The sequence below is a fragment of the Perna viridis genome, chromosome 1, assembly GCF_037379345.1.
Source record: "Perna viridis isolate PV_CMFRI_1.1 ecotype Kerala chromosome 1, ASM3737934v1, whole genome shotgun sequence".
In the NCBI taxonomy this organism is placed as follows: Eukaryota; Metazoa; Mollusca; class Bivalvia; order Mytilida; family Mytilidae; genus Perna; species Perna viridis.
The window spans coordinates 11,229,166-11,256,403 of NC_142445.1; the positions used below are offsets into that span (position 1 = coordinate 11,229,166).

At 31.2% G+C, this 27,238-nt stretch overlaps 1 protein-coding gene across 7 annotated transcripts in view; it reads right to left on the reverse strand.

Moving 5' to 3' along the window:
* Positions 1–27,238, reverse strand: part of LOC148627240 (DCC-interacting protein 13-alpha-like) — a 43,935-nt gene that overhangs the window by 5,981 nt on the left and 10,716 nt on the right. Inside the window, exons 2-22 of one of the 7 annotated variants that reach the window (XM_088570146.1) lie at positions 23,751–23,849; positions 22,555–22,614; positions 21,941–22,012; positions 21,592–21,679; positions 21,312–21,353; positions 20,270–20,382; positions 19,767–19,945; positions 16,348–16,512; positions 16,031–16,112; positions 14,047–14,070; positions 12,772–12,881; positions 12,458–12,500; positions 12,113–12,190; positions 11,649–11,722; positions 9,978–10,115; positions 8,032–8,153; positions 7,399–7,507; positions 6,520–6,606; positions 5,894–5,987; positions 5,290–5,340; positions 3,735–3,761 (exon numbers count right to left, since the gene is read on the reverse strand). In XM_088570146.1, coding sequence (XP_088426272.1) covers positions 3,735–3,761; positions 5,290–5,340; positions 5,894–5,987; positions 6,520–6,606; positions 7,399–7,507; positions 8,032–8,153; positions 9,978–10,115; positions 11,649–11,722; positions 12,113–12,190; positions 12,458–12,500; positions 12,772–12,881; positions 14,047–14,070; positions 16,031–16,112; positions 16,348–16,512; positions 19,767–19,945; positions 20,270–20,382; positions 21,312–21,353; positions 21,592–21,679; positions 21,941–22,012; positions 22,555–22,614; positions 23,751–23,849 — 1,857 coding nt within the window. Of the gene's footprint in view, positions 1–3,734; positions 3,762–4,638; positions 4,670–5,289; positions 5,341–5,893; positions 5,988–6,519; positions 6,607–7,398; positions 7,508–8,031; positions 8,154–9,977; positions 10,116–11,648; positions 11,723–12,112; positions 12,191–12,457; positions 12,501–12,771; positions 12,882–14,046; positions 14,071–16,030; positions 16,113–16,347; positions 16,513–19,766; positions 19,946–20,269; positions 20,383–21,311; positions 21,354–21,591; positions 21,680–21,940; positions 22,013–22,554; positions 22,615–23,750; positions 23,850–27,238 lie in introns of all 7 variants that reach the window. The other 6 variants (XM_088570190.1, XM_088570156.1, XM_088570178.1 and 3 more) reach the window with 6 other exon arrangements.

A 27,238-nucleotide genomic window follows, 5' to 3' on the forward strand; every position in this document is an offset into this window, starting at 1 on the left:
AAACATTCACTGTCTTCATAATCATCATCATTGTCAAATGAAAATTTGTTTTATCAGATGTTCAATTATTAATCTTTATCAATTTCGATGTAAAAGAAATATACTTTATTATTTTTTTCATTATTATTTTGACAATATAATAACAGCATGTTTCACATGTAAACGAGTAGCGAGACAACGGAAGGGACGATATATCAAAGGACGAAATGATGTGTAGCGAATGAACCGGAAGTTACATATTATTGTTTACAATCAAATTGATTGACTATCTCGCTAGACTGTAGACTAATTCACGTAATTATTAAAACGTTCTAGTTTTATTATTCACAAAAACCACTTCAGTTTTGAGAAAATCTTCTTTAACGTAAGAAAAAAACATCGGACACCCGGGCCGACAAGCAACGTGTATTTACCGGACCCGGGACAATTTTACCGGACAGGTCCGATGGTCCGGCAGGTTTCGATGGGTCTGTTTGCTTATTTGAAAAACTTGAGGAATGAGACAGGCTAAGTTAAAATCAACTAAATTGTCAAATGCAAGAAATGCTTTTCATAGCATTTTCATTACCTGAACCAGAATTTTGCTAAAGGCAACAATTTTTGAATTTTTTTTCAAAACCTGTCTTATGACCCCCTAAGTTCCATTTTTAGTATAGGCAGCCATATCTATTCATTAATTAAAAATCACTACAATCATTTTGAGCACAATGCACTAAACAACTATTATGCTTATTTTCATTCAATGATCTTAAATGGTTTTAGAGAAGATTTTCAAAGTTGTACATGTGAAAAAAAACAAAAAAAAACAACAAAACTGTAAGGGGTCTTAACTCCTACATTAGTCAATGAATGGTTTTGAAAATTTCGGCATAGGTCCTTCTCATGATGCTTAACAATTTTACCCTATGCCAGAAATTTGCTAAATGCATGAATCAACAATCCCAACTGTCAATTTGTGTGGGATACCCTAAGGAACATATATGTCAACTTCCACTGAATTCTGTGCAATGGATTTTGAGAAGATTTTCAAAGTTGCACATGCGAAAAATGCGTAAAAAACTGTTTCAAGGTCTGTAACTCCTACATCAGTTGACCAATCGTTTTGAAAATTTTGGCATAGGTCCATCTCATGATGCTGAACAATATTACTCCAGCAAGAAATTTGCTAAAGGCAATGGTTTTTGAGTTATTTGCAAAAAACTGCCGTCTGACCCCTATGTTCTATTTTTAGTAACGGCGGCCATGTTTTTTCATGGATCAAAAATTTCAACAATCATTTTGTGCAGAACACCCTAAGGAACAATCATGCCAAGTTTAAAACCTGTCAATTCAGTAGTTTCAGAAGAGAAGATTTTTAAAAATTTGTCCATGACAACGACGACGGATGCCAAGTGATGGCATAAGCTCACTTGGCCTTCAGCAAGGTGAGCTAAAAAAAAATGGCAATATGGAAACTACTGATGTTAGAAAACCTTAAGGTATAAGATAGTACCTTTAGAACAAAATCTGCAAGCATTTAATATAAAATATTTTTTTTATATTTATATAATTCATTGAATTTAAGAAAGTAGTTTTGAGGAACTGACCCATCACTACAAAAAAACTCCACTTAATGTCTTGAAATATGTAAGTTCTATGAAGTTCAAGTGATATATTATGTCTTCTTATTTTGATTTAAATCTTTAACAGGTAGGTGGATATGGATATAATTTAGAAGAATAAAATTGCTACATTTTGATCAATGTTCTTATTGCTACATTGTGTTTATAAAAAATCAACATTTCTGTTGTCATAATTTTTATATAGGTAGTTTTTAGTTAAGACTTGTTAATATATAATATGTAGCAGTATATACATTTTTTGTATTGTATAAAGCTTATAATAGTACAAGTAGCAAAAAAACAGAGAAGAAACAATCATGCGATAGATCCAGGTACTAGCATGTAAGTTAACTTTTAGAAAAAAAAATGCTGCATACAAAAATTGACTCCAATATTATTGAGCATTGTCAAGTTAAAACCTACTGATGGTAGCCAATCTAATCAAATTTTGGTTAAAATTACATTGGTATAGACAGGTAATGGGTTTACCCAGGTTAAAAATACACTTAAACTGATATAAAGGGTCTACACAGGTTTTGGTTTATTCAGAGTTCAGTTTAGACAGATTACACTGTATTATTTACTGCATAAATGATACAGTTCATGTATTTATATATAGTATTATTGGTTAAGGTTTTCCATATTGGCTGAGTTATTGATCCAAGGCTAATCATATTGGACTGAGGCGTAGCCAAAGTCCAATATTGCTACCCAAGGACCAATAACTCAGCCAATATGGACAACCTAACATAATTATACCTTTATTGACTAACTAGGCCAATATGGATTTTAACCAGGCAAATATGACATATTGGACAGATTAATCCTGTATTGGATGGCTAAATCCTGTATTGGTCTGCTATCTAAGATCAAGTTTTTGAGAAAAAAAAACAATAAGATTTCAATTTTTGCCTCAAACTTTTATTTTGAACCCTTTGGACCTTGACATGGACCAATTAACACTGGACCCCAAAAAAACTAAAATAAATAAACCCTATTAGATTCAATATATGGAAGAACCCAAAGGAATGTTTTTCTTTGTTTTTAGTTTTTCTGAAATCAAACAAAGTTTCATTTTTGGACCCAACTTTGGACAAATTAAAATAACCAAAATGCAGCATTGTAAAGAACCATACAAAATGTGGATTTTTCCCAAATTCCTAAAACCCTCAAAACAATCCTTAACCTTCTTCCACAATGTCAGAGAGATCCCTACATTTATACTCAAATCACTGTCTAGGAAACCAAATGTATATTAATGATGGCTAGGATGATATCAAGCCATTACTGATACATTATATGACTGCAATTTTTTAGCACTTATATATAAAAGAACATCTGTAATATGAAAATTCTCAAACACCTAAAAACATCACTCATGCAAAAACTAGCTTAAACATTATATGTAAAAACATTAAAATTACACATACATGTATATACAGAATGAAGATAATGAGCATGCAAGTAAAAGTTCATGCATGTCCATTTACATGCTCAAAATAAATATGGTAAAATAAGGTAGAAATTCTTGAATATACACGAACATACACCTTTTGTTTCAGGATATAAAATGCATGTAGAACAGTACTGGTAAAACCTTACCATACTGATTTAAAATGTTTAAAAAAAAATGTGTGCTTGAGAGCACTGATGCCCTGCTCAGCACTTTTTGCCACTTTTAAAAGGTCATTCCATGATAGTGGTGGTAAACGTTTACAAAGTCAATAATGAAATAGAAAAAGGCTTTAATGCAAATTAAACCTGAGGCATGATTAACAAAACAACTGATGGAACACCAGATCCAAAATTCAAATACCCCTTTCTTTTACGGGTACCGGGGTAATTATAAATTTTTTAATTTGTCACCAAGGAGAAGGTCCTCCTCTCTACTAAAAACTTTATTTGTAGATAATAATTTTTGTTTAAAATGTTTTTAAAAATGATTCAATAGTTGCCAAGTACAACTGAATTTAAGCTTTCCACACATACACAAACCCAATTTTAAAAATTAAGACAAACTGTTCTGTATTAATTTATATAACTTTCATTTAATTCACTTGTAACTGGCTAAAATGATATGAAGAAACAGTACATGTACAGACAAAGCACAGGACATATATGATTGTTACTCACACCTGCTACACAGGGTTCATGTGATGGCTGTAATGATCGTTTCAAAAATACAGTACTTTCCTCTTGTTGAACACTATCACACATTATCAGAATGAACAACATTGTCATTATAATACATGTAGTATCTTTCCATTTATATCCCAACTAAGTGGAATGGTTAAGATACATTAACTAACAACCCCACTTTTAAGCAGGAACAATAAAAAGGTTATAATTACGGCTAGTTCCACTTTATCTTTTATTTTATGCTATATTTAATGTACCCCCCTTTGATGTATTTTTACAACCTTAAAACAAAGTTTTTCTTGGGAAATATAGAAAATCTGAGGCGTTTTAAGATGCTTTCAACTACTGTAAAAGTACTACTGTACGTGGGGTACCAATTTTCATGGTTTTTGTGGTTGAGCCAGACCATGAAATTTGGTTCCAAACAAAAGGGAGATTCTCACTGATGTGTTTACTGAAAACCTCAAAACCACGAATTCCCGGATTCCATGAAAATTTATATCCACGAATTAAAGTACTTTCACAGTATTTCCATAACTAAACAAAGCTGAAGCTCGCTCTGTGTTATACAAATCATAACAATGTGTAACACTTTTCAAATTTGTATAGAGTTGTGCACCTGTAATACCCTCCCTCAAAGCCTTATTTCAAAAGTTGTCTCAAATATGTGCATACACATTTTTGTAATGCCACCCTCATATTTTGATCTTCACAAATTTTCCAAAATAAAGCAAACAAAAACATGCAAGTATATAGAAAAAAAAAACCACAATATATCATACATATTGATACAAGTACACCTAAACATTTAAATATACATGTGAAATTAGTTCAGGTTTAGAATGTTAGACTATTTGTGCTTTAAACGATTAAGACCTTTAACCATCATTTTACATACCATACACTAATGTTTCATGTGATGAACTGAGCTGCAATGGTTTAGTTATGTCAATAACATTTATTTTAAATGTCACAGTCACCTTCTCATGCAAATGTACAGTGCATAATGCAAATGACATTTTTTATGAATAAGAAATTTAAAACATTGTAATGCAACTTTGACCTATAGGTATAATATTCTACTACCATATTTTTATCAACAGAATTATTCAAAATCTGGTAGAATGAAGCTTAAAATGATGATCTACTCAAGCAGTTTATCTCCACCTCACCAAATATATATTTTTGTGACCTCCACAATATCTTGATTCCCCTGAATACTAAAATCTACAAATAACTATCTACTTTCAACACTTCTACAATATGAATCTGCATTAAGCACAGAATTTTTGGTTACACTACACACTAATGTTTAAATCACACAGAAACACTTATCAGTATAAGAATTAACAATGCAACATGATACATAACACTTATAAATAACATAAGCAAAAATAAAAAGTGTATGGCAACTACCTGGTTTAAGGTCAACAGCTAACAGTTTAATAGCAAATTCATAAAAACTAAATCTATGCACTTTTATGGAGAGAAATCCCCATATTAAGCTAACTGAAAACTTTATTTTTCATTAACCCACTCAGATACTTACCATTAATGCTTGGAAGGCAAGTTTTGTTGCTGTTTGTATGGCACCACAAATCTGAAGGAATAGGATAAAAACAGTTTAAAACAGATAACAGTTAAAAATAACTTCATTACGTACTCAAATTTCCTCTCGAGTATCTACTTGTTCAGAAATTGTTGTGTGCATTTCAGAAGTAGAGACCATTTATATTGTAATACTATCTTGTTTATAATACAAGACTAAATAAAAAACATAGCCCATCAACTTCAGACCTGATTTTACAAAGTCAACAGACAAAGTGAAAATTGGGAAAATTGGAAGTAAATACACAGTAAAAATAGAAACGAAACGGTAAAATCCATAACTGAAATAGCAGAATTCCGATAAAAAGTGGAAAAAAATCATGTCTGCAACTTGAATTATTTGCAACATACAAAGTTCTATTAATTTCAAATGAAATAAAATTGCAACAAAATGTAGCCTATCTTTATTTTCATTTGATCTTTTTTATGCAGTTTAAAGAAACAATGAATGGCTATCATAGACTTTTTAACATTTTTTTTGTGCACAGCCAATACAGGTAAAACTAGAAAAGCTTAAAAACTACTAAGTTGACGATGTTACAAACCTCATCGGCAGAAACATTACATTCAAACACATGGCAGGCAAAGGATGGATTGGGTAAACCTGTCTGTCTGTTCCTTGTTATAAAACCAAACAACCTACAAAAATATTTATGCATAATGTTAATCCCTAGCAATGCTCATTAATGCAATATTTTCACTTAAAAATACACAAATAATTCATAAAAATTTTTTTCTCAAGTTATCATCTGGAAACAATAAAAAGGGGGGATGGAAGAGTAATCAAGGAAATCAAAATTCTAGTGAGAATGTAACCTAGGGACAAAGACCAGACATTGGAAACAGACACATAACAAAGAACATAAAATAACAAAAATATTACATACAAAGTAACAAAAGTAAATGAGCCAAACGGACTCCACTAAAAACTGAGGGCATGGACCAGGTGCACTGGTAGGGTAAGCATCCTCTGCTTTTCTAGAGACACCTGCCAAGTTGCTCAATAAAAGCTAAATTCTGGTTAGATGAATGAGGAAAGGAAAACTGTAACAAGTTGAACAAATCAGTTTTCATGGTGCAGTTGGATGCACGTAACGATCCATGAGTTCATGATGACGACCATAAACTTCTTTAAAATACTTCAATTATAAGCATCTAAACGTACACTTACCTTTTGTTTTCATTATGAGCTGCCCAAAATGATATGTCTGCTAATGCAAATATTGTTCTGATTATATTTGTGGCTGGGTCAATCAACCTGCAACAATAATGAATTTCTTATTTGTAAGGAACCTAATTACCAAATGAGTTTTACATTTCCTTCTATTTTGTGGCATCTGTTTATCATAAAGTTGTCATTACAAAACACTTTAATAGGATAAACCTGCTAAATTATATTTCTTAACATACTGAAATCTTTTAATAATCTAATATTTAGCATCATTATTATATCTGTCACCTGTGATTGCCAATATTTAAATATTTGATAGTGACAGTAGGGGCATATGCATGAAACAGATATGGAAGCGTACTGTAGTAATGTTAATACAACTATACTCTAAAAACCACTGACCTAGCATGAGTAGTCAACTTTAAACTGAACATAACAGAAAACTTACTTCAAAAATATGCATGAAACAGATACAGAAAAGTGATATAGTGATGCTAATGCAATTGCATGCTAAATATGATTGACCTAGCACAAGTGATTCATATCAAACTGATGTAATTAGAAACAATGTAAAATGTAACATAGATGCCAACACAGGAAAAGCAACACATTAGTCTTGCCTTCTGAGACTTTCATCACAGATGGGACAAAAATAACCCACATATAAAAACACCATTTGGTAAATACCATTTTACTGTTCTTACCCAAAATTACAAAATGATGCAACCATGTCATTTCAATAATTTCTAGCTTTCAAATGAAAATAACAGTAACCCTAACAACATGATCATTTTTTACAACATTATGGCTCTACCTTCATTTACTTTTAAAAAAGAACACTAAATACATATTTCAAGAGTCAGATATAGAGTAGATTACCTCATATCTTCACTAGATATAACTAATTTAGATTCTGTCATTCTGAAGACATTGTGTATTGCTCTGGCTGCCATTATCTGTCTCATTGTTTCAAGAACCAAAGGTTCACCTGAAAATCATCATTACTAATCAACTGCTTATCATTTTTCTATTGAGATTACAAATATGAGTTCATGAGAACTCCAAATATGTGTCTAGTTTTTAAGTACTGTTTTCAACTTTTGACTACTGGGTAAATTATGTGATATTACACTGTACCAACTAGATGGCAATGTATGCTTCATGACCTACAAAACTATTAATGAAGAAGTGTAAATTGTCCAAGCACAACTTGGACAAAAATTTTAAATACATCCCGATATTTTAATTTCCAATGGATTCAAGTCCAAGTTCACTATTGGTCCTTGAAATTAACTATGGAATTATTTGAACAATGGACTGTGATGAAATAGACCTTACTGACATCACAGTAACAAATTAGTTTGCATAAGGAGAACCAACCGATGAGAAGGCTTATTACAATTTAAATTAAAACATATCATTTACAATAAATTGAAACCAAAACAAAACCAATGTTTTGAAACCAGTGTTAAAGAATCATCATCTGTCATCATGAATGACCATTTTACTTACCTCGGTCAGCCTTCACCTCCATTGATCCCAGAAACCTTACTACAAAACTTTCAACATAACGACTGTCATCTTGACTAACAGTGTTTATATCACCTGAAGCCTGGTCAAATGGATTTATTCTCCTAGAAATATATGACAGGGTTTAGAATGTAAGAGTTATGGCCCTTTAACTGGGTGAATATTTTATTCATACAAAAAGGCCACATGGACACAAAACATTTCTGATATTCAGAAAAATAAATTTGGCGAATGTAGCAAAAGAAAACAACAATTTAATAACGAAAGCACATAACAAGGAAGAAACTCAAGCAAAACCTTTACTTAGACTTTATAGTATTAAAGAAGTTTGTAATTTAGTTGAAATACGACAAATTCAGTAATGGCAAAAGAAAGTCTTACAGTTTTTTGGTGTTTTTTATAAAAAAAAAAATATTTGTAAATTGTACAAGTATTTTTCCCTCACATCATACAAAACTTAAATGCACAAAGAACTCTTGAAAGCATTTCTATTCAAGAAAGCTCACATGCATAGAACAACTGTAAATCCATGCCAACATATTATACCATGCAAAGTAGTTCAATTCTTAAACCCAAGAATGTAATTCTTGACATATGTAAAAAACAATTACTACTAAGACTATTTAATTTCAAACTCTCAAATGATTTAAGTACACCAAAGTACAGCGGCCCTTTTAACAAAAAATCATATTAAAGAGTAAGATTAACTGTAAGTTATGACATCAAATCTATTATGAGGTCATAACTTACAATGTTTTGTGAAAAGGATGCTGGTTATTACCTAAATTTTCAAATATTAAAAAAGTTTTTTTTCAAATTGATAATCATCTTAAAACTTAAGTCCATGGAATGTGAGGTAATGTACATATAACTAAAGAAAGAAATATCAGTACAAACTAGTATATTTCATCAGAAAATAACTACATGTGTACATGTATATAGACAATATTGATTCAGAGACATGAGATGTACATATCAATCAAACAGAGTATACTGGAGATCAGTAATATCTTACAGGACTGAAAAGTCAAATTTGATTGTAGAGTTTATAGGTACTATAGAGTATCTGTTATCTTCTCGATTACTTTCATAGCTCAGCTAATTTAGGCTATCTATATATGAACTACAAAAAGCTACCACTTTCAAATCAAGCAAATTCTGAGGTGCACCATAAAGATTATTTTTGATATTCATAAGATCCATTCATAAAATAAGAAGCTGTTAACCACTATTTTGTGTATCATGTCAGGTTTAACTTCGAAATAAGCACTTTCCCACTGGACTGCAGTGAGCAAATTTCATGACAGACAAGTTGAAGTCAAACAAAACTTTCCTGCTTGGCCAACTAATATGGAATGTTTCTGTTTTTTGCACACTACACTGTGCTTAGAATAACCCCACTCAATCATTTACAGTATACAGGAAGTAGACAAGCAAAGAGCTTGGAAAGGGGAGGCATGGTACAAGTCAACAGGCAAAAGCAATATACTACATATTTAAGCATTTCCTCAAATGGAAGTAGAGAAATCTGCTACAAAATTTTTCATTACATATCAACTAAATAATGACTACGTCTTTGGTAAACAGGAAGTAGATAAACAATGAATCTGAAAAGGGGGTCATCATGCAATAGCAATATACCAAATATCTAAGCATTCTGTCCATTAGAAGCTGAGAAATCTGTTACAGAAATATGTAACAAACTGATGGATGGACAAGATGAATGCAATAAGGTATACCATATCATAAGAGCTAGTTAACATTTTACTGTGCCAGTTCAATTTCAGTAAAACTTGACGGCTTGACCAGTTCGGCATTTTTCTTCACTGATATCCCTTTTTATGCTATGGCATCATGAAAGAAATTGTCAGTCAGTTCAATCAAAGTAATAATAAAATCACAAAAAATGACAATGTCAGAAAACTAACTTTGGAGGGCCTTGAAGATTGGGTTTTATATCAGCCTCGTCAATGACTGGTTGGAGATCAAACTGTATCGGTGTGTCTGATAAAAAGTCGTTTGTAGGTGTTGGTTTAGGAGCATGCTGGGATCCTAAACTTGCTGTACTGTTAATAAAATAAAATACAAAATTACAACATTTAGGTTATACATTCAAATAAAACAAAAATAACAAATGCACTCAAATATGGTTAAATAACAACACTCAACTAAAAAATATATGTCTCTTCAAGGTAGAAGTAAATGTTAGAAAAATATATCATCAAACCATCTTCATGAGTTATGCAGAAATAATAAACTTCTAATATGAAGTCTTATTCCCAAACAAAAAGTACAGATATCAAGTACAAAGCCATGCTTGATCCCATTACTTTGAATGGTAACAAAAATTATACTAAACAATCTAAGTATATATTAGTATTACCTTTCAAAGGCCAAGACATTCTTAGAACTAGAAAAAAAAACTGTAAGCAAAGATCACTAAAGGATACTCCTCCCTACCACGGGGTACTAATTGGTCAAAATATAAAAATAGATATCAAACAGGAGGATTCTTCAGTCTGAAATCAAATCCCTAGATAAAGCATGCCTATATAAAGCTTCTTTCAAAATTATCAAGTGGCTGTAATAAGTAGCTGTAGAGCAAAACTAAAAAAATCGACAGACAAACACACTGATGGAAACTATGATCACTAAATACCTTGAACAAAGCGGGGGTATAAAGGTTATATTACTGTGCCGATAGGTAACAGATTTTCAGGATTTTTCTGCACTGCCAGATCACAAAATACTGGACATGAAATGAAAGAGACGAAAATAAGAAATCTAAGTGGTAGATTTTTACAACACATTCAACACAGAATATTGCATTGTCTTTTCTTTCATCAACTTAAGTCTTACCTACAAACATTCTAGATGAAACCAAAAAAAATGTGCACAGGAATGAGTAACACTAAAACCTGACACTGCAATCAGTGCAGAAATTCATCAAGTTAACTACAAAATCATGAAAAGATCTGTTACCATTTTGCACAGTGCATATGCATACTGATTCATTGAAGTTGTATTGTCACACCAAGGTGCTTTGATATGATAAAAATAGTGACGAAAATGATGCAAAATCATGACAACAAAAAACTATCCTTGGGCCATATGTTAGTGTATGATCCACAACACAGAAGTAGCTACAGAAGGATTCATGTTGTAAACAATGGCAAAAACTCAACTGCTAGGTAGTTCAAAAGGCATTGTAAAAGTGCATACCTTTGGCAATGGCACACAAAACTTAAAGATATTGTTCAACATCCTTGATATCCATTATATCTTAAAAATTCATTTGATTTAAATTCAATTGTTATTTATCCCATGACTTAACAGAAAAAAAACATTATTACCATTGTGACCTATACTGAAAGTTAAAAGGCTTGAGCTAAAATAGATGTCTTAACAAATGATCATTATCAATTTTTACAGACTGATGTTGTAATGAACCTTAATTCTCAGTACAGCCAGACTTTTTCATATTTAATAAGTAACTGCATTTTACAATTAAGAATAATGAACATTTTGCCCCCTGCATCCGTAAACTTTGGTGAGTATCTAACACTGTAAAAACAGATTGGTTTATTCACAAATGATACCTGTTTACAGTGGTCATATCTGGACTGCTACCATCAGATTCCTTTGTACTACTTGTTGTGCTAGAAGTTCTTTCCTACAGAAACAATACACATGTGTTGTAATTATATTTGATATGAATCTTTTGATGTACTATTTTTTGGTTTGAAATTCATATTAAATATAAAGAGTTGAAACATTAACCAGAAAAAAGATTTGAAAGAAAAAAACTACTTCCTCATACATACTGTGACAGCTTAATTTGCCATGTCTGGATGAACTTCAGTATACTTCTATAAATAATTACTGAAATGTTCACAACCAAATCCAAGGCTAGACTATGAGTACAACACTAAGGAAGATAACCATTCTGTGACCGTAATTTGTTTGTGATGAAAAAATTCTACCACCAACAAATAATCAGATTTAAAATTGACCCATCTGTAAAGTTGATATTCAGGTCTAACCAATACAATAACTGACATACCTTAGCTTGATGCTGCTGTGGATTCTTTGACTTGATATAACCACTTTCTCTCACAATGTTATTGATTGTACAGATCCACTTCAATAGAACAAGAAATGTATTAATTAGTTCAAAAGATGGGGTAATTTTAATTGATTTATGTTTTACAAAATCATAATAACAGCAAACAAGAAATACACAATTTTGAGTTCTGAATAATTAAAACAGCCAGGATCTGGTCATCTTGTCAGATGTAAATATCACTATCATATGTAGATGAGTTAGCCATTACCCCTAACATTAAATAGTATTGAGAAATTTTCATTTTCAGCAAGTGATTAAGCAGATGATTTATACTGTATGTACCTCATCTCTCTCTCTTTCGTTTTCAGCTTGCAATACAACTGATCTACAAAGTATGATAACACATATAGAATAAAGGAAAAATAACAGAATTTTTGTACTGTAAACAAACTTATTTTCAGAGATAAATTTTATTTCACCTTTTGATAGAGTAATGTTTATATTTACATAAGAGTTATTTTCCTGGTTAACAACAATGAATATGACTATCTTTTGTCACATTTTATTTTTTTTTGTTTTTTTTTGCTTTTTTTTGTTTGGAAAAAAGTCTTTAATATAATTGGGGCCACCAGTATGCTATGGTAAGTTGTACTCACTTCCTTAACTTTGGTGAGGACACATGGAATACAAATCTTCTATCATCAGCATCATATGGTTCCGCCAACACTCCTGGTTCATTTAAATCTAATGACAAACTACCAGCAACCTGAAATTATAAAGATATTAACTGCATTCTTGTTGGCTTTCAATCCTTAAAATTGTGTCTTGCATTGAAGAAATCCAAAAAGACTCACCATTAAAAATAGAAAGGAACATGATCAATTGATAAAGCATTTTTACATTATAAAACACAGTATTGTACTGGTGTGCTGTTTAGTAGAAAATATCATTTTGCAAAGCTTGCCTAGACTTCTGTTAAGATTCAAAACTCAGTTAACTTATACAAAGCAGTCTTCAATCAATCATAAGATAAACCTTTCTATCCCAATGAATTTGTATCTTGAAGAAAAATTTAACTAAAGTTTAAAAAATGCTTTAGTTTGCCATACTTTAGGCCTTAAGTTATTCATATCACATAATGTTTGTGCAAGAATGTATCATATTTTTAGGGATATTTGGCAAGGATCACTGAAAAGCTTCAAATGTGAATGTAGGAAATGACATTTTTGCTTTAGATGGGTTTTTTAGGTTCAGGAAATTGAGAGAAATCAACTTCAATACTTTGATGACAAATACTATGATGATTTTCTTCTTCATTATCTTTTTTTTTAATTAATCTACAGGCATTTATTATAATCATGTGACATTGCCGATAAACAGAATGACATCAGTTTCAAATGCTTTGACATCAACACTGTTATTTTTCTGTAAATACTGAGAATATAGACCTGCTTCCTAATACAAAGCCTAATCTAAGCATGCTGTAGACTATAAAACTCTTCAAATGTAAATTTATCAAATTTATCATGCAAACTTAATGAAAATTTAAATTAGCTACAAAAGCAAATCTCTTATAACACAAAAAAACAATAAGAAAACTTTGAGAGACCAGCATATATTCTGTTTTACAACCCCAAATTTGACCAATGAACTCTTATCATGTCCTAGGCCCAGATACTACAATGATCCGACTGAAGGCTAAAATATGAGGGGGATATAACTAAGTTTAAGCAAACTTGACATGTAATACATCGTAATTCCACAACTAAATATATAACAAAGGAGCCACAGTTTGCACATCAGGAAATGTACTCCAAAAAATGAAAGAAATGGTGTACATAAAATCATCAAATAAGAAAACTTAATTTGAGAAATGAAATAAAAAGCCAGTGCTATCACAACATGGAAAGGACATGTATAAAATTCCTTACTTCTTGCATTACAATTTTCTTCACCTGAAATTGAAATGGTTAGTAGAGGATATTAGTTTTTATAATGATGATGATATCAAGATACTACTACATTCTTTTTTAAATACCTTTTTTTCTATGATAACAGCCTTGACCAAATACAGTTACTCTACTGTCTGCCCATTTTTGTCCCTATCTTCTCACAAAAAACAAAACATTTATTTGGACAAAGGAAGTCTTCCAGTAATACTTAATTTTTCAGCATCAGATTAAATCACAAAAACACCTCTCAAACATAAGTTTTGTCTGCTGATGTGAAAAGTAGGATTTTGAGGACATCATTTATATTTTATCTTTCCGTAACACAAAAAAGTGCAGATACTATTGATTATAAGTGCAGCTTTTAACTTACTGCTATAGTTATTAAAGTATCTAAAATTATTAAAGTATCTAAAATTATCCCAATATGCTTTCTTTAATGCGTGATTGGTTATAAGGAATAAAATCCCTATTTGCCCACATTTTCCCTTCATTAGCATGAATGAAGTAAGAAGTTTGATTTATTTTGTAAGAAGTTCATTCTAGACATAAATTCACAACATCAACATATAGACTTTGCCCAAATTAAACAAAACTTTATTCAATAAACCAACCAAACAAATTTTGTCGTGCTAGGTAAATCCCCACTCGTGCAGGAAGTTGAAATTGCCCTATCTGTAGGCCACACACCAAATTTGAAATAAATTCATAGTTTGGGAGCCAAGATAATTGTGATGAAACTATGACATTTGATGAACAAGGTGATTCTATTATACTATTCACTCATGTCACACAAACATCCTAGAGAATTGGATTATAGAGATTGAGTGAACCAAATATTCAAAGGGGCTGTTAGCATATCTGTGGTGAATTAACACTCAGTTTAATATGTATTAATCTCACAAATCTGATCATCTTTAAACATCATCAGGAAGATTCAATCAAATTTTCAATCTCCATACAGCAAATGTAGTTTTTCATCAAATAAATCTTTTCATTTCATTTGAAAGTACAATACTTTAATTTCATGATTATATTCTATTCACAGTAATAGGTCTTATTACAGTATACCACATAGTGTTTTGCAGCTTCTGAAAAGGGCAAGGTGATTCTGGTGCAAAAAGAGCACATTAGAAGTACATTTGAAGGCATATCATGCAAGCATCAACATTTATTTGGAGGACGCCTGGGCTTACCCAAAACAGTCCCTAGGGTACACTATTACATATATATCATTATTCATGCTATTTATGACCATGCTTTGACAAATATATAATTCCATTTTTTCAGTGTACTAAGTCTGATTCAAATTTCAATGATAAACAGCAAAAAAAATTATGAATGCCAAAGCAGTTCAAATAGTAAAGATTTTATAAGAATACACAAATTATCTTTATTTTCTTTCAAACATGTGCTATCAAAATATCAATTTGTGTATTTACAGGTTGTACATAAAGCTTCTATTACTTTGGGAATACCTTTTTATAAAATATTGAATTTTGTACAATTTGTAAATTCAAGCAAAAAGCAGAAAAGTAACAGAAATATTAAATGTTAAAATGCAAAAGAAAAATAATCCATTATCCATGAATAAGAATAAAAAGTTTATTTTCATGTAGATTTAATGACTCAAAAACTCACAATAAATAAAGACATCTCTTCAAAAATTAAATAGCTCCAAAAATTAAATTGAACTAGAAATTTATAACAAATTTTTTTTTAATATGGTACTGTTACTTTAGCCTTCATGAATACATTAAATTTTTTACTCTCTTCATGTCTTGTAATATTCTAATACAAAAACTAAAAAACTAAAATGATTACATGAATTATTTCCCTTGGACACCATGTTCATAACTTGACAAGAAACAAAGCAAAAACATGCTAATAATAAAACATTTAAAAGAAAGCTTATAAAGCACAAAACCAATCAAAAAAAAAAAAAAATTCTCTTGACAAAACTTACTTCATCTTTGGGTTGGCACATAAGGTTTCCACCTTGGGTGAAGAAGAAACACCTGTCCCATCTGGTGGCTATCAGCTGTTTACTATATCAGGTAAAGTATATAATTTTAAAATAATATGACTTCTTCTAATCCAGTTTTGCTTTCATTTTTTGATCTATGAACTTTTTCTATTCTGTTCTATGATATTCAAAAAATATCAAGTATAAAAAAAATGCCAAAAATAAAATCTTTGTAATCGTAATTAGGTTTAATTGTCTCAATGTTTTTAATTATAAAAAGACAAACAGTTTTTGCATTTAACATAATCTGTATTTACCTGCGTACAAAAAGATAACCTCCTTTTTGTGAGAGTTGAGTATTTGGGGGTATATATGGCATCTCTGGATTAGGTTCAGCATGATAATATTGTACACTTTGTTGTTCTAATGTGTCTATCAGATCTACTGTCTTCTTAGTTTCTTGCTGTAGTTCTCGTTGTACTCTAGACAGTAATATTAAGATAAACCACGATTGTAGTTATAATTTAAGTTCAAATTTTAAAAAAAAATAAATAGAAAAGCTATGAGCATATTTCACTTGGTGATACCTCCAGTCTCCTTTCTAGAAGCTATATTGGAAACCCCTACATTCATTCAAATGGGAAAACAAAATAAGAGGTGCACAATGGCACCATGTAATTAAAAATGTGTGAAAGTTTCATTTAATTCCATTCAGTGGTTTTAGAGAAGTAGCAGATTAGAAAAGGGTCTCCACTTTGTCAACCAATAACAATGTCCAAGTTTTGCACCAGGAAACCCTTAAATTTATTCAGATGAAAAAACAAAATAGGAGGTGCACAATTGGCATCTTGTGATAATCAAAGTGCTGTTAGCACTGAAGGATTTTGATCACTGAAAAAATAGTACAATATGCAGTCAATTTCAAAGATTAACTGATGTAAAATGAAACTTATCATAAATTTGCACTTACAATATAATTTAGAACTGTTTTTTTTTAAATGTTGAAACTGAATGTTAATCTTTAATATTGATTTCAGAGATATGCATACCTGTTAACCTTTGGAAGTAATGATGTGGGAGATTCCCCCTCAATGACACTGTCTCATGTGGGAAATTTTTACACAAAAGTTAATTTTTGTATGTAAAATTCAATTATTTCACATCTTTCACAAAAAAATATAATACATCTTATTTTAACCAAAAACCTTCCACAAATCTTACATTCTTCTGTTTTTTTATTGATTTTGTGGGAGTCTCCCCTTAATGTGGAGGGTTAACAGGTATGGATATAATATGTTGAAAACAAAAATTAAAAAACCTTAGTAAGCACGCTCACATACCCCATGCGTCCCCATGTTGGATACTTAAGTAAATACCTGTAGAAGGACCCCGATAAAAAAAGGAATAAGAGTGTTTTTTAGGCTTTAGACCTTTATCTTCTTACTAAACTCTACTACTCAGAATGGTAGTTTCAAACTCTAGACTGTGATTTCTTTGAGTTTTAGATAATCCAAAGTAAATATCATCGTCCCGGAACATAAAGTACACTTGACCTGTAATTTATCATGGTGAACTTATATACCAAAAATCATGTCATAATCTGCAAGCATTTAGAAAAAAAGTCCGAAAAATGGTTATTTCTATGAATTTAGTTAGATTTAATTTGGTAAAAATCATAATAAACTTGACCTGTAATTTATCATGGTGAACTTATATACCAAAAATCATGTCATAATCTGCAAGCATTTAGAAAAAAAGTCCGAAAAATGGTTATTTCTATGAATTTAGTTAGATTTAATTTGGTAAAAATCATAATAAACTTGACCTGTAACTTATCATGGTGAACTTGTATACCAAAAATCATGTCATAATCTGCAAGTGTTTAGAAAAAAGTCCAGAAAACTGAAGATGGACTGACGGGTCAAAAAATTATACCCTTTGCATCTTCGTTGCGTTTGGTATAATTAAACAGTATCCAACTTATTTACAAATTTCGTTTCATTTCACCTTTTTCACAATTTTTTAAACCCATCAAAACTAAAACAATTTGCAATTACATTCAAAAATCAAATTATTTCTTGGTGCACATGTACATTCGATTTAAAGAAAAAAACAACCTTACTTTTATCACTTTGAATGTTTCTGCCAATTTTACTTGCTTAAAATTACAACTCTTCACTTCCTGTTTATATTGATGAAAGGATGAAGATTCAATAGAACATGCTTAACAAATTAAATGCTTCTTGACACATTCAGCAAAATTTTATTTTCCTTAAAGCAAATCAATTACTTAACATTTTTCAAGGCCAGAAAGAAGTCCCTCAAATATTTATTTCATTTAAAGACTACATCTTACTTTTATTTGCAGTAATGATAGAATATTTATTAAGCTGAATAAGTACATGGAACATATTTACATTTTGTATAGTTTTGAAATAGATATTTTTTAGTTATATAAAAGAAATTATATAAGGAATATATTCTGTGTTTTCATTCAAAACAGTAGGGAAGTCCCTGACATAAACAAATAGCATAACTTATTTTTATTCTGAAGAATCAAAAAACCCCCAAAAATATGAGAATTTCTTCAAATTTCATTCAGCAGTTTTAGACCAGTTGCATATAAGAAATGGAAATGGATGGACAAACAAATGAACAGAGTGATAACTATATACCTACTTTTCAAAAGCAGGATTACAACAAAGAAGAATGAATGTACCACAAGTAAAATATCAACAGCAAACAAATGGATAAATACTAGTTTATACCACAAAATAAACTATACATAGATGGCAATATATTCCTTAGAACTGAGAGTAAAAAATATACACATTGTGGTAAAGTAAGCATGTGTGGTTTTTGAACATCAGTAGATGTGGAATCAAAAATAAAAAGGAACAGAAATTAGTATGTATGGTGAAAAAAAGAGAATTTAATACATTTTAAGAAATCATTTAAAGTGTACCAATTAAAATAATTTCTTTTTTCATTTCAATAACTGACTTTTGTAGGTCACATTACATATCATTCTCATCAATACCTGACCAAAAACAAGAAATCATTGAGATGGAATCCATCTCTGTGGGTCCTGCCATGGCAATTAAGCCATATATACTAGTGGATTTAGGTGATCTACCCACATGCTAAATATCAAAAACCAACATGAAAAGTTTGTCACAAAAAAAATATAGGAATATGACCATGAGGTCAAAGTTCAACTTCATAGGCCACTATCTATGAACCGTAACACATCATCTTTACAAAATCTACCCACATGACAAATATCTAAAGCCCACATTGAAAGACAAAATAGTAACAACCAGGACACACCTTTGTCACCAAAAAATTAGAAGTTTGACCTTGAGGTCAAAGGACATTTTCCTTGATACATGACACACAGTCTTAACGTGATCTATCCACATGCCAAATATCAAAAGGCCACACCGAAAGACAAAAAAGTTACAGCCTGGACACGAGTTTGTCACTGAAAAACCGGAATTTGAGCTTGAGGTCAAAGTTCAAGGTCAAAGGCCATTACCCATGGTACATGACAATTTATCTCCAGGTTATCCACCCACATGCAAAATATCAAAAGCCTACATCGAAAGACAAAAAAGTTACAGCCCAGATACGAGTTAGTAACGGACAGACGGAAGGACACAGTGATCACTATAGGGCAACCACCACTTTTCATGGCAGGGCCCTAATAACGATCTTATCCAGTTGTAACACTCACGATTGCACACTTGCTGCTATATTGTTCAGGAATTCTTCTATTTCTTTTTTACACACTGCATCTTGTCCCATCTGAAAGAAAGCTCTCTGGGCATGCATAAAACCAAGTATAGGCTCTAACAAGGAACATTTTCTTTTATACTGTAAGGCATTTAAACTGGAGTAATAATGAAGACCAGTCTGAAAAAGAAATTAAAATGAATGCTGTCTCCACAAGAAAGCAGCATAAGATAGAAATCCTTATCTAGAAATTGATTCCTCTTGTTAAGAAAAAAAATAATACACAAATAAACTTTCAAATCTCATTCTCTAGTTTGAAGTATACTTTCTGAAAACTGTTCTATGACTTAGCCTTTTGATTAACATATAATTTGATGCTGTTTTCTGACTGATTCTAAGTATCAGTTAAATTGTCAAAACCTGTGAAAAGAGCTTGAAGAGAGATAGTGTCATAACATATATTACAGAACAAGATACCATGAATTCGTATAAGCTAGAGTTTACCTGATGGAATTTTTTTCTCATTCCATACAATTCTTCATTACATTCCATTCGTTGTCTGTCATTTTCTTTCTTTTTTGCTAATTTCATGTAATTTTTTATTGCACTTTCATGATCTGTAAATAAAAAAAAAACCTATAGTAGCAGTCTTTGTAAGTCTGTAGTATGTGAAATTCCCCTAAAAAGGTTACACATTTTTATTTTTTGTTATCAAGTTGCTTAATATGTCTTTTGATGAAATGAATGATTATTCATTTCAATCTGTTTGCTCTTAGGAGATAATTCACATTGAAAATCTATAAGTTTTATTGTATTTCAATATCATTTTCCAAATTATCTCCCTTACTTTTGATCTATACAATTTATATCTTCAAAGACCAAGGGTTATATGAAAAGCCAAATGTTAATTTCTGTTTACTATATCATTTTAAACAAATGTCAAAAAAATATGTAGGCTTTCCAACCATGTAGCACATTATGCATGATTCTTAGCTGGAGTACTACTTAACATTTCATGACTGAGTACAAAGAAGATCAACCATGACATTTTTATTATCATGCTGTACCTTCTTGTGAAACTTTAACAGATTACTGCAACAGTTCTATTTGAGCTGTCAAAATGTACATACTGTAATGATCTATGTACAAATGATATATGGCCACTGACTGAATATTACTTTCCCTTGTAATGTCACAAATGTTACATTGTTTTGAAGTTGCCAGGATGTTGCCCAATTCAAATAACCAACATTGTATCTCCTCCTTAAAATGTTATTTTTCTTTTTTTTTAATTTTATTGCAGCACAATGACAACAAAAACTTTGATATTCCAATTTTTCTCGAACCGATAAAAATGTTCAGTACAGCCTGGCATTCTCCACACTGAAAACTTCTCTCCCTTTTCAATACACACTCTTTTTATAAAGTGTAAATCTGTAGAATTAGACTTAAAAAAACAAATCCATTTACAAATGTGAGGAGAGTTTCAATCTAACCTATGTTTACAAGATTTTAAGTAACTGGGTAGACAAAAGTATGTACTAACCTGAGGTTGCCAACTGAAACATTTCACATAAAGTTGAAACCTCTAAAAAAGAGTAAGCAGATGATTAAAAAAAAAAGTTTTAGATAAACGTAAAATGTGTATCATTTCATTTCATTATTTGTTATCATGTGGAAAAAAATATTTCTGCAAAAATAAAAAAAATTGACTTATCAGTCTTGCTAACTTAATGAAAGTATTAACATTTTGTATTCAAACTTAAGTTTATTATTTTTTTTCATGTACAAAGGCTTGTTGTTAACCTTATATCAATTTCTACTACCTTCAAGATCAGCTTGTATAAACCTGGATAATGGATACATCATTGTTTCAGAAAACTGTGCAGACAGCACTTGTTGTATTGAACTGATCTGAAATAGTAAAAAAGCAACATTATTTTAATGAATATTCAAAATAATCAGTGAAGTACATTTTTTGTATGATAATATCTATGTAGCAGAGATTATGTGACATTTTAACACAACAAAGTGAAAGGGCAAACCAAAACAGTTTATAACAAGCAAATTTACTGGAAAAATTTTAAAAATTTTAATCAAATAAATGGAATATTTTTCAAATTTTAACATACAAATGTATACACAACAGTACATTACTATAGACAATTAACTTACATCATCTAAATAACTAGAAAACTGTTTTAATGTTGTAGTTAGAATGCTGTCTTCAGGTTCCAGAGGAAAAGTCTACAAAAAAAAAAATTTCAATTTCAAATAACCTTTTGAGTTATTATGCTAGTTTTTTGTTAATTTTAGTCTGGAGGTCTAGTTTTACACATTTTTTTCTACAGAGACAGTTAATCTATCTTCCTCGGTTTAAGCATAACTTCTAAATGAACTTAGCATAGTTTGTACTACAATTACCAATACATGAACACTTTAAGATTTATCCTGAAAGAAATATCCTAAGTTCTGAATTAGCATGAACTGTTATGTGTGAAACTACATACTAAATATGACAAAATTACCGGTAGCACAAGTGGTTTATATTAAAGTGACTTGATCAGAAAACTCAGTATAAAATCATAACGTAGACACTGATGCCAACACCAACACCTTATAAGCAATTCCTTAGTCTTGCCTTCTGCTACTTATGTCACAGGCGAGACAAATAGTTGAGACATTGAGATAAAATTGTGATTACGTTCATTGAACATTGTCGATAAGAGCTTTGACTTTTAACTCAGAAATATAACTTTAAAACATGTTTAACAACATATTCTACCAACCTGTATTTCATAATCTCTAAGATGCTGCGACAAGGCCTGAGTAGCTGCACATAATTCATTCTACAATTACATCATAAATACATGTATTTGAGCTTAAATAAACTTTCAAAAAATAACTGTAAAATAATCAGCTATCATTGTTGAAGTATGTACAATAAAAAAAACATATGAGATATAAAATGTCAATGTGTTCTTTATAAAAATCAGATAGGATGTGATTCATGCATATCAAAAACACACCTACTTTACTTTTATTTCCTATTCATTTGTTTGTTTGTTTGTTGGGGTTTAACGTCCGAGCAGCAATATTTCAGCTATATTCAGACGATGAACATGAAATGGATGATTAAATGAACATGAAATGAAAAAAAGGATGGGACACAAGGATAATAGTGTCGACAAATTTTGATTGCCACTGGAAAAAGGGGGGATGGGCAAGGTCGGGTAATTTCGCCTCCTGTGGCGGAGTGCAAAGGTTCCTACTCCTATCGAATACCACAGCAAGGTTCTTTAACGTGCGAGGAACGTGGCATCTTTCCCAACACGGTGCACCACTATGGTTTGCGGTCAGGTTTTCCGTATTATAGCCTGACAACCCCAGCATGTAACAAGCCAGGGGTACCCCATTCCACCACCTGGGGCACACATCCCAGTTGCTCTGTGGGCAGAGCGCCTAGCCCCCGGCTAGGTTTCTGAGCACTATTTAGTCGCTTTTTACGACAAGCTTAGTGCTGCTGCAGGCCTATTCTTTTAACACCCGGACCTGCACGGGCGTATTTCCTATTCAGAATCAGTTACAAACATCATAATCAGTCTTGGTTTTTCATTTGGGTGTTGCACTTTTGAGATAAAATCTATGTAGATTGTACATAAAATTAGCAATCTGTAAGAGTTAAAGTTCTTGATTTTAGTGTGAGATGAATGTATGATTTTCTCAGAAGTGCTGTTTGAAAAAGGCTAATATTATCTACAAATACAGCATCTGAAGACGGAAAAAAAAAACATTGTTTGTTCAATGGATTTTTTTACACCGTTAATCACCATTACCATAGGCAGTGAATTTCATAAGGACTTGTAATTACCAGTAATAACTGTTTTCTTCTGAGATTTCCTTTCTGCTACTACAACCTGTATGTGTATATATAATTTGAATGAGTATATGTTCATTTGACAAGTGTGTAACACACAACATATACCTGAGCTTTCATTATTCTCTGACAACAGTTATGTAGCCCAAGACTGTATTTCTTTAATGTAAATGCATCCTTCTCAAATACTTTCAGAAGATTTCTTGTCTGAAATTGAAATAAGAACATCAACCTTTAACTATATCATGATACGGAATCCATCTCTGTGGACCCTCTCATAAATAATTTCAGGTGATAAAATTATACCGTCACAGACTGTTGGTAACTAGCATACAAAGTGTTTAAATACTATTATCAAGAACTAAGTTTAAACTGACTCATTTGACCTTCAATCAAAGTTTCAAGGCCAAAGGCAACCAACCTTGGTAAAACAGCACCAGGGTTTCACACTAACAGTAGTCTGGTAGTCCTGGGCCTACCTAATTTGAGAGGTGACTACCGTAAAATCTTAATATAAATCTAAATCAGTCCGAAGGGCAAGACCACAAAATTATTCTGAGGACTACCAAATTTATCTGTCAGAAAGTCATATGAGCTACCTAACATGAAAAGTTAGTGTCATACCCAGAACATAATGTTTTGAAGAAGTATAATCATATGTCTACTGTAAAGATAGTAACAGCCCTAACAAGGCTTGGTACATTATAAAAGTTAAATAAACACATACTTCAAAGGTCAAAGGTCAGGAACTCTAGTATTGAGATACATAGTCTTGAGGTTGTTTACCCAAATACTAAATATTTAAAACCTATCTAAAAGACAAAGAAGTTACCACAAGGACAGTATTCACTACATAAAAAAAGACAAGCCCTGGTAGGAAACACTGTCCCGAAATTGTTGCCCAGTGAAATACGAAAAAAGTTATAGCAAAGAAATGATTTGTTATGAATGGACCCAGAGATGAACAAAGACATACAGAAGAACAGACTGATTACTAAAAGACACTGCCACTTTTAGTTTCTAAAAGGTCATAAAGTGGTTTGGCTTTCAAATACATGTACATACATTTTATTTATTTGTAAATAAAATTAAAATATATACTACAAGTAGTGCATTTCTGTACTTGTAACAACATAACTGAACTTCCCTTAAAACTGACTGACATCAGGAGTTTTTATTTGTTGTGTACAGTTGACTGAAAAATATACTGTGCAAAATGAAATGTTCACCCCCGTATTTAACTCAACAAATATATATTTCAGAAGCTCCATACATGTATCCAGCATTACAGATTCCCAGACAGATAATTCTAATCAACTATCTTGTAAAGTTCTCTTAGCAAACAATTCTTCACCTTGTACTGATGCTAAAAGGTAATCAAATATAGATGCTCCAAGTCTGCCTGGATCAATAAGAGACGAGGATTTAACAATACAGACAGATTTGGATATCTATCAAATTATTATACCAGAGATTGAATTCAATTGTCAGATTGCACAAACAGTTATTACTGTCAACTTAGTGACCCACCATGGATTTTCTAGCATCCCATATTGATCATAGGAGAAGCTATATATCCATCACCATTAGAAGGAGAATAAAACCCAATCAAGTAGTCAGTGACAATACAAGTGAGAATATATAAACTCAATTATGGAAGTCAGTTAATAACAGCCAGATTTCTTTTAGTGATAGCACTTAGAATTTATATGTATAAGTACTCTTACAATCTATATGTATAAGTACTCTTACAATGTACATGTATAAGGACTCTTATAATATACATGTAATAAGTATTCATACAATGTACCTGTACATGTACAAGAATTCTTTTGTACTGAAAATCTGTTTAAATACATTAATGACTGCTTACATAATATAGTCTTCATTGACAGTAGGGCTCATTGATTAACACAAGATTAATTAATGTAAAACTAAGTGTACATGTATAAATCAAGTCTAGTAATTCAGAGTCAAGTATCGAAATGATATATGGCAAGCAAGAATGTATTTCATTCTCAGACTTGATTTTTCTAACCCGGCAATGTGACATTTGCTTTCTGTACAATTATTCTCATGATATATTTTTGTAAGTAAAGCACAAGTTCTTTACTTTCATTTAACATTCCATGAGTTCAATGATATTATGAACTTTTTTTTCAAAACTACCATATATTATCTTTTAAGTACCATTCTGTGTAAGAATCAGCCAATGGGTGGCAGATCATTACTTGTTTGCCTCACACATAGTGATATGTCTAGAAAACAACCAAAAAGATATATAAATTTATCTTGAAGTTCTGTGACATAGATATTCTTTATTGCTTATATAGGGAAAAGAGTGGGTGAGGGGGTGCATTTTCGACTTTTTCCATAGTGCATTTCAACCAAATATGACCTACCAATATATTAAAAAGGCACACTTACCAAACACTTTGATGGTTATTTCTGGAGGTAATGAGGTATAAATACTTGGATAATGCATTAAACATCTGCATTATTTTTTTTTCATTGCCATACATTTTGTACACATTTTGCCTGATTCTTAGACTGGGAAAATTTGCATCATTTTTTACTTTGGGAAAATTCAGGAAAACAGTACAAAATCTTAAATTTTCAGTTAAAATCATTTATCTTACAGAGGATAACAAGAAAGCACAAGTCATAAACAATTAATCAGCGTAATTTCAAGCAGAAACATTCTACTAAACAATTAGGCCAAGTTAAAAAAAAATGCCTGTTTAAGGTAATTGGATGAAAAAAAAGTGTAAGTAGGTAGGTAGGTAAAGTAATTTTATATTTTTAATGATTTCATTTAGACACTTGTGAGAGGACTTCTTTACTTCAATAGTGCTCAACTAATACAAGATACTTTAGCGGCATTTCATAAAATATCACCAATAAAATGTGCTAGGGTAGGCAGTAGGGTAACATTAAACTGCCTAAATCAAATCGGGAAATAATTGGTCTGATTTGGGATAATGTTTTAGCCATGGGAAACTTTCAATAGGGAAAACAGCCTTTATTTAGAGGAGGTAATTTATAGTAAACAATATCACTGAATCAATATAGGAAGAAATAACCTAAGGGTTATAATTTTATCACAATTCCTATGTATATGAAATATTTCTACTCAGTGTACCCTACACTGTTACGACTTCTATAGATTGAGATACAAATTACAAATTATATGTACACGAGGTGTAATAATGTAAATATTTCATGGATTAATTGAACAACTACTGATTTCTAGCTTGATCAATAGCCATCATCAGAAGATTGTACAATGAGGTCACAATAGCTGCCAGATGTAGACACATTGGTGAGATTTATAATATACAGTGGAACCTATAGTATTTGTTTGTTTGTTTGTTGGGGTTTAACGTCCGAGCAGCAATATTTCAGCTATATTCAGACGATGAACATGAAATTGATGTTTGTTGGGGTTTAACGTCCGAGCAGCAATAACCTGTTCTGAAGTCATACCAGTTTCTACACAGGTTGAACCTATTGACATCAAATACCTTTCCAAAATTCACAAAATAATCAGTTCAGAAAGGCTTGGGACTGATTTATAAAGTTTCAACTGTACTTCA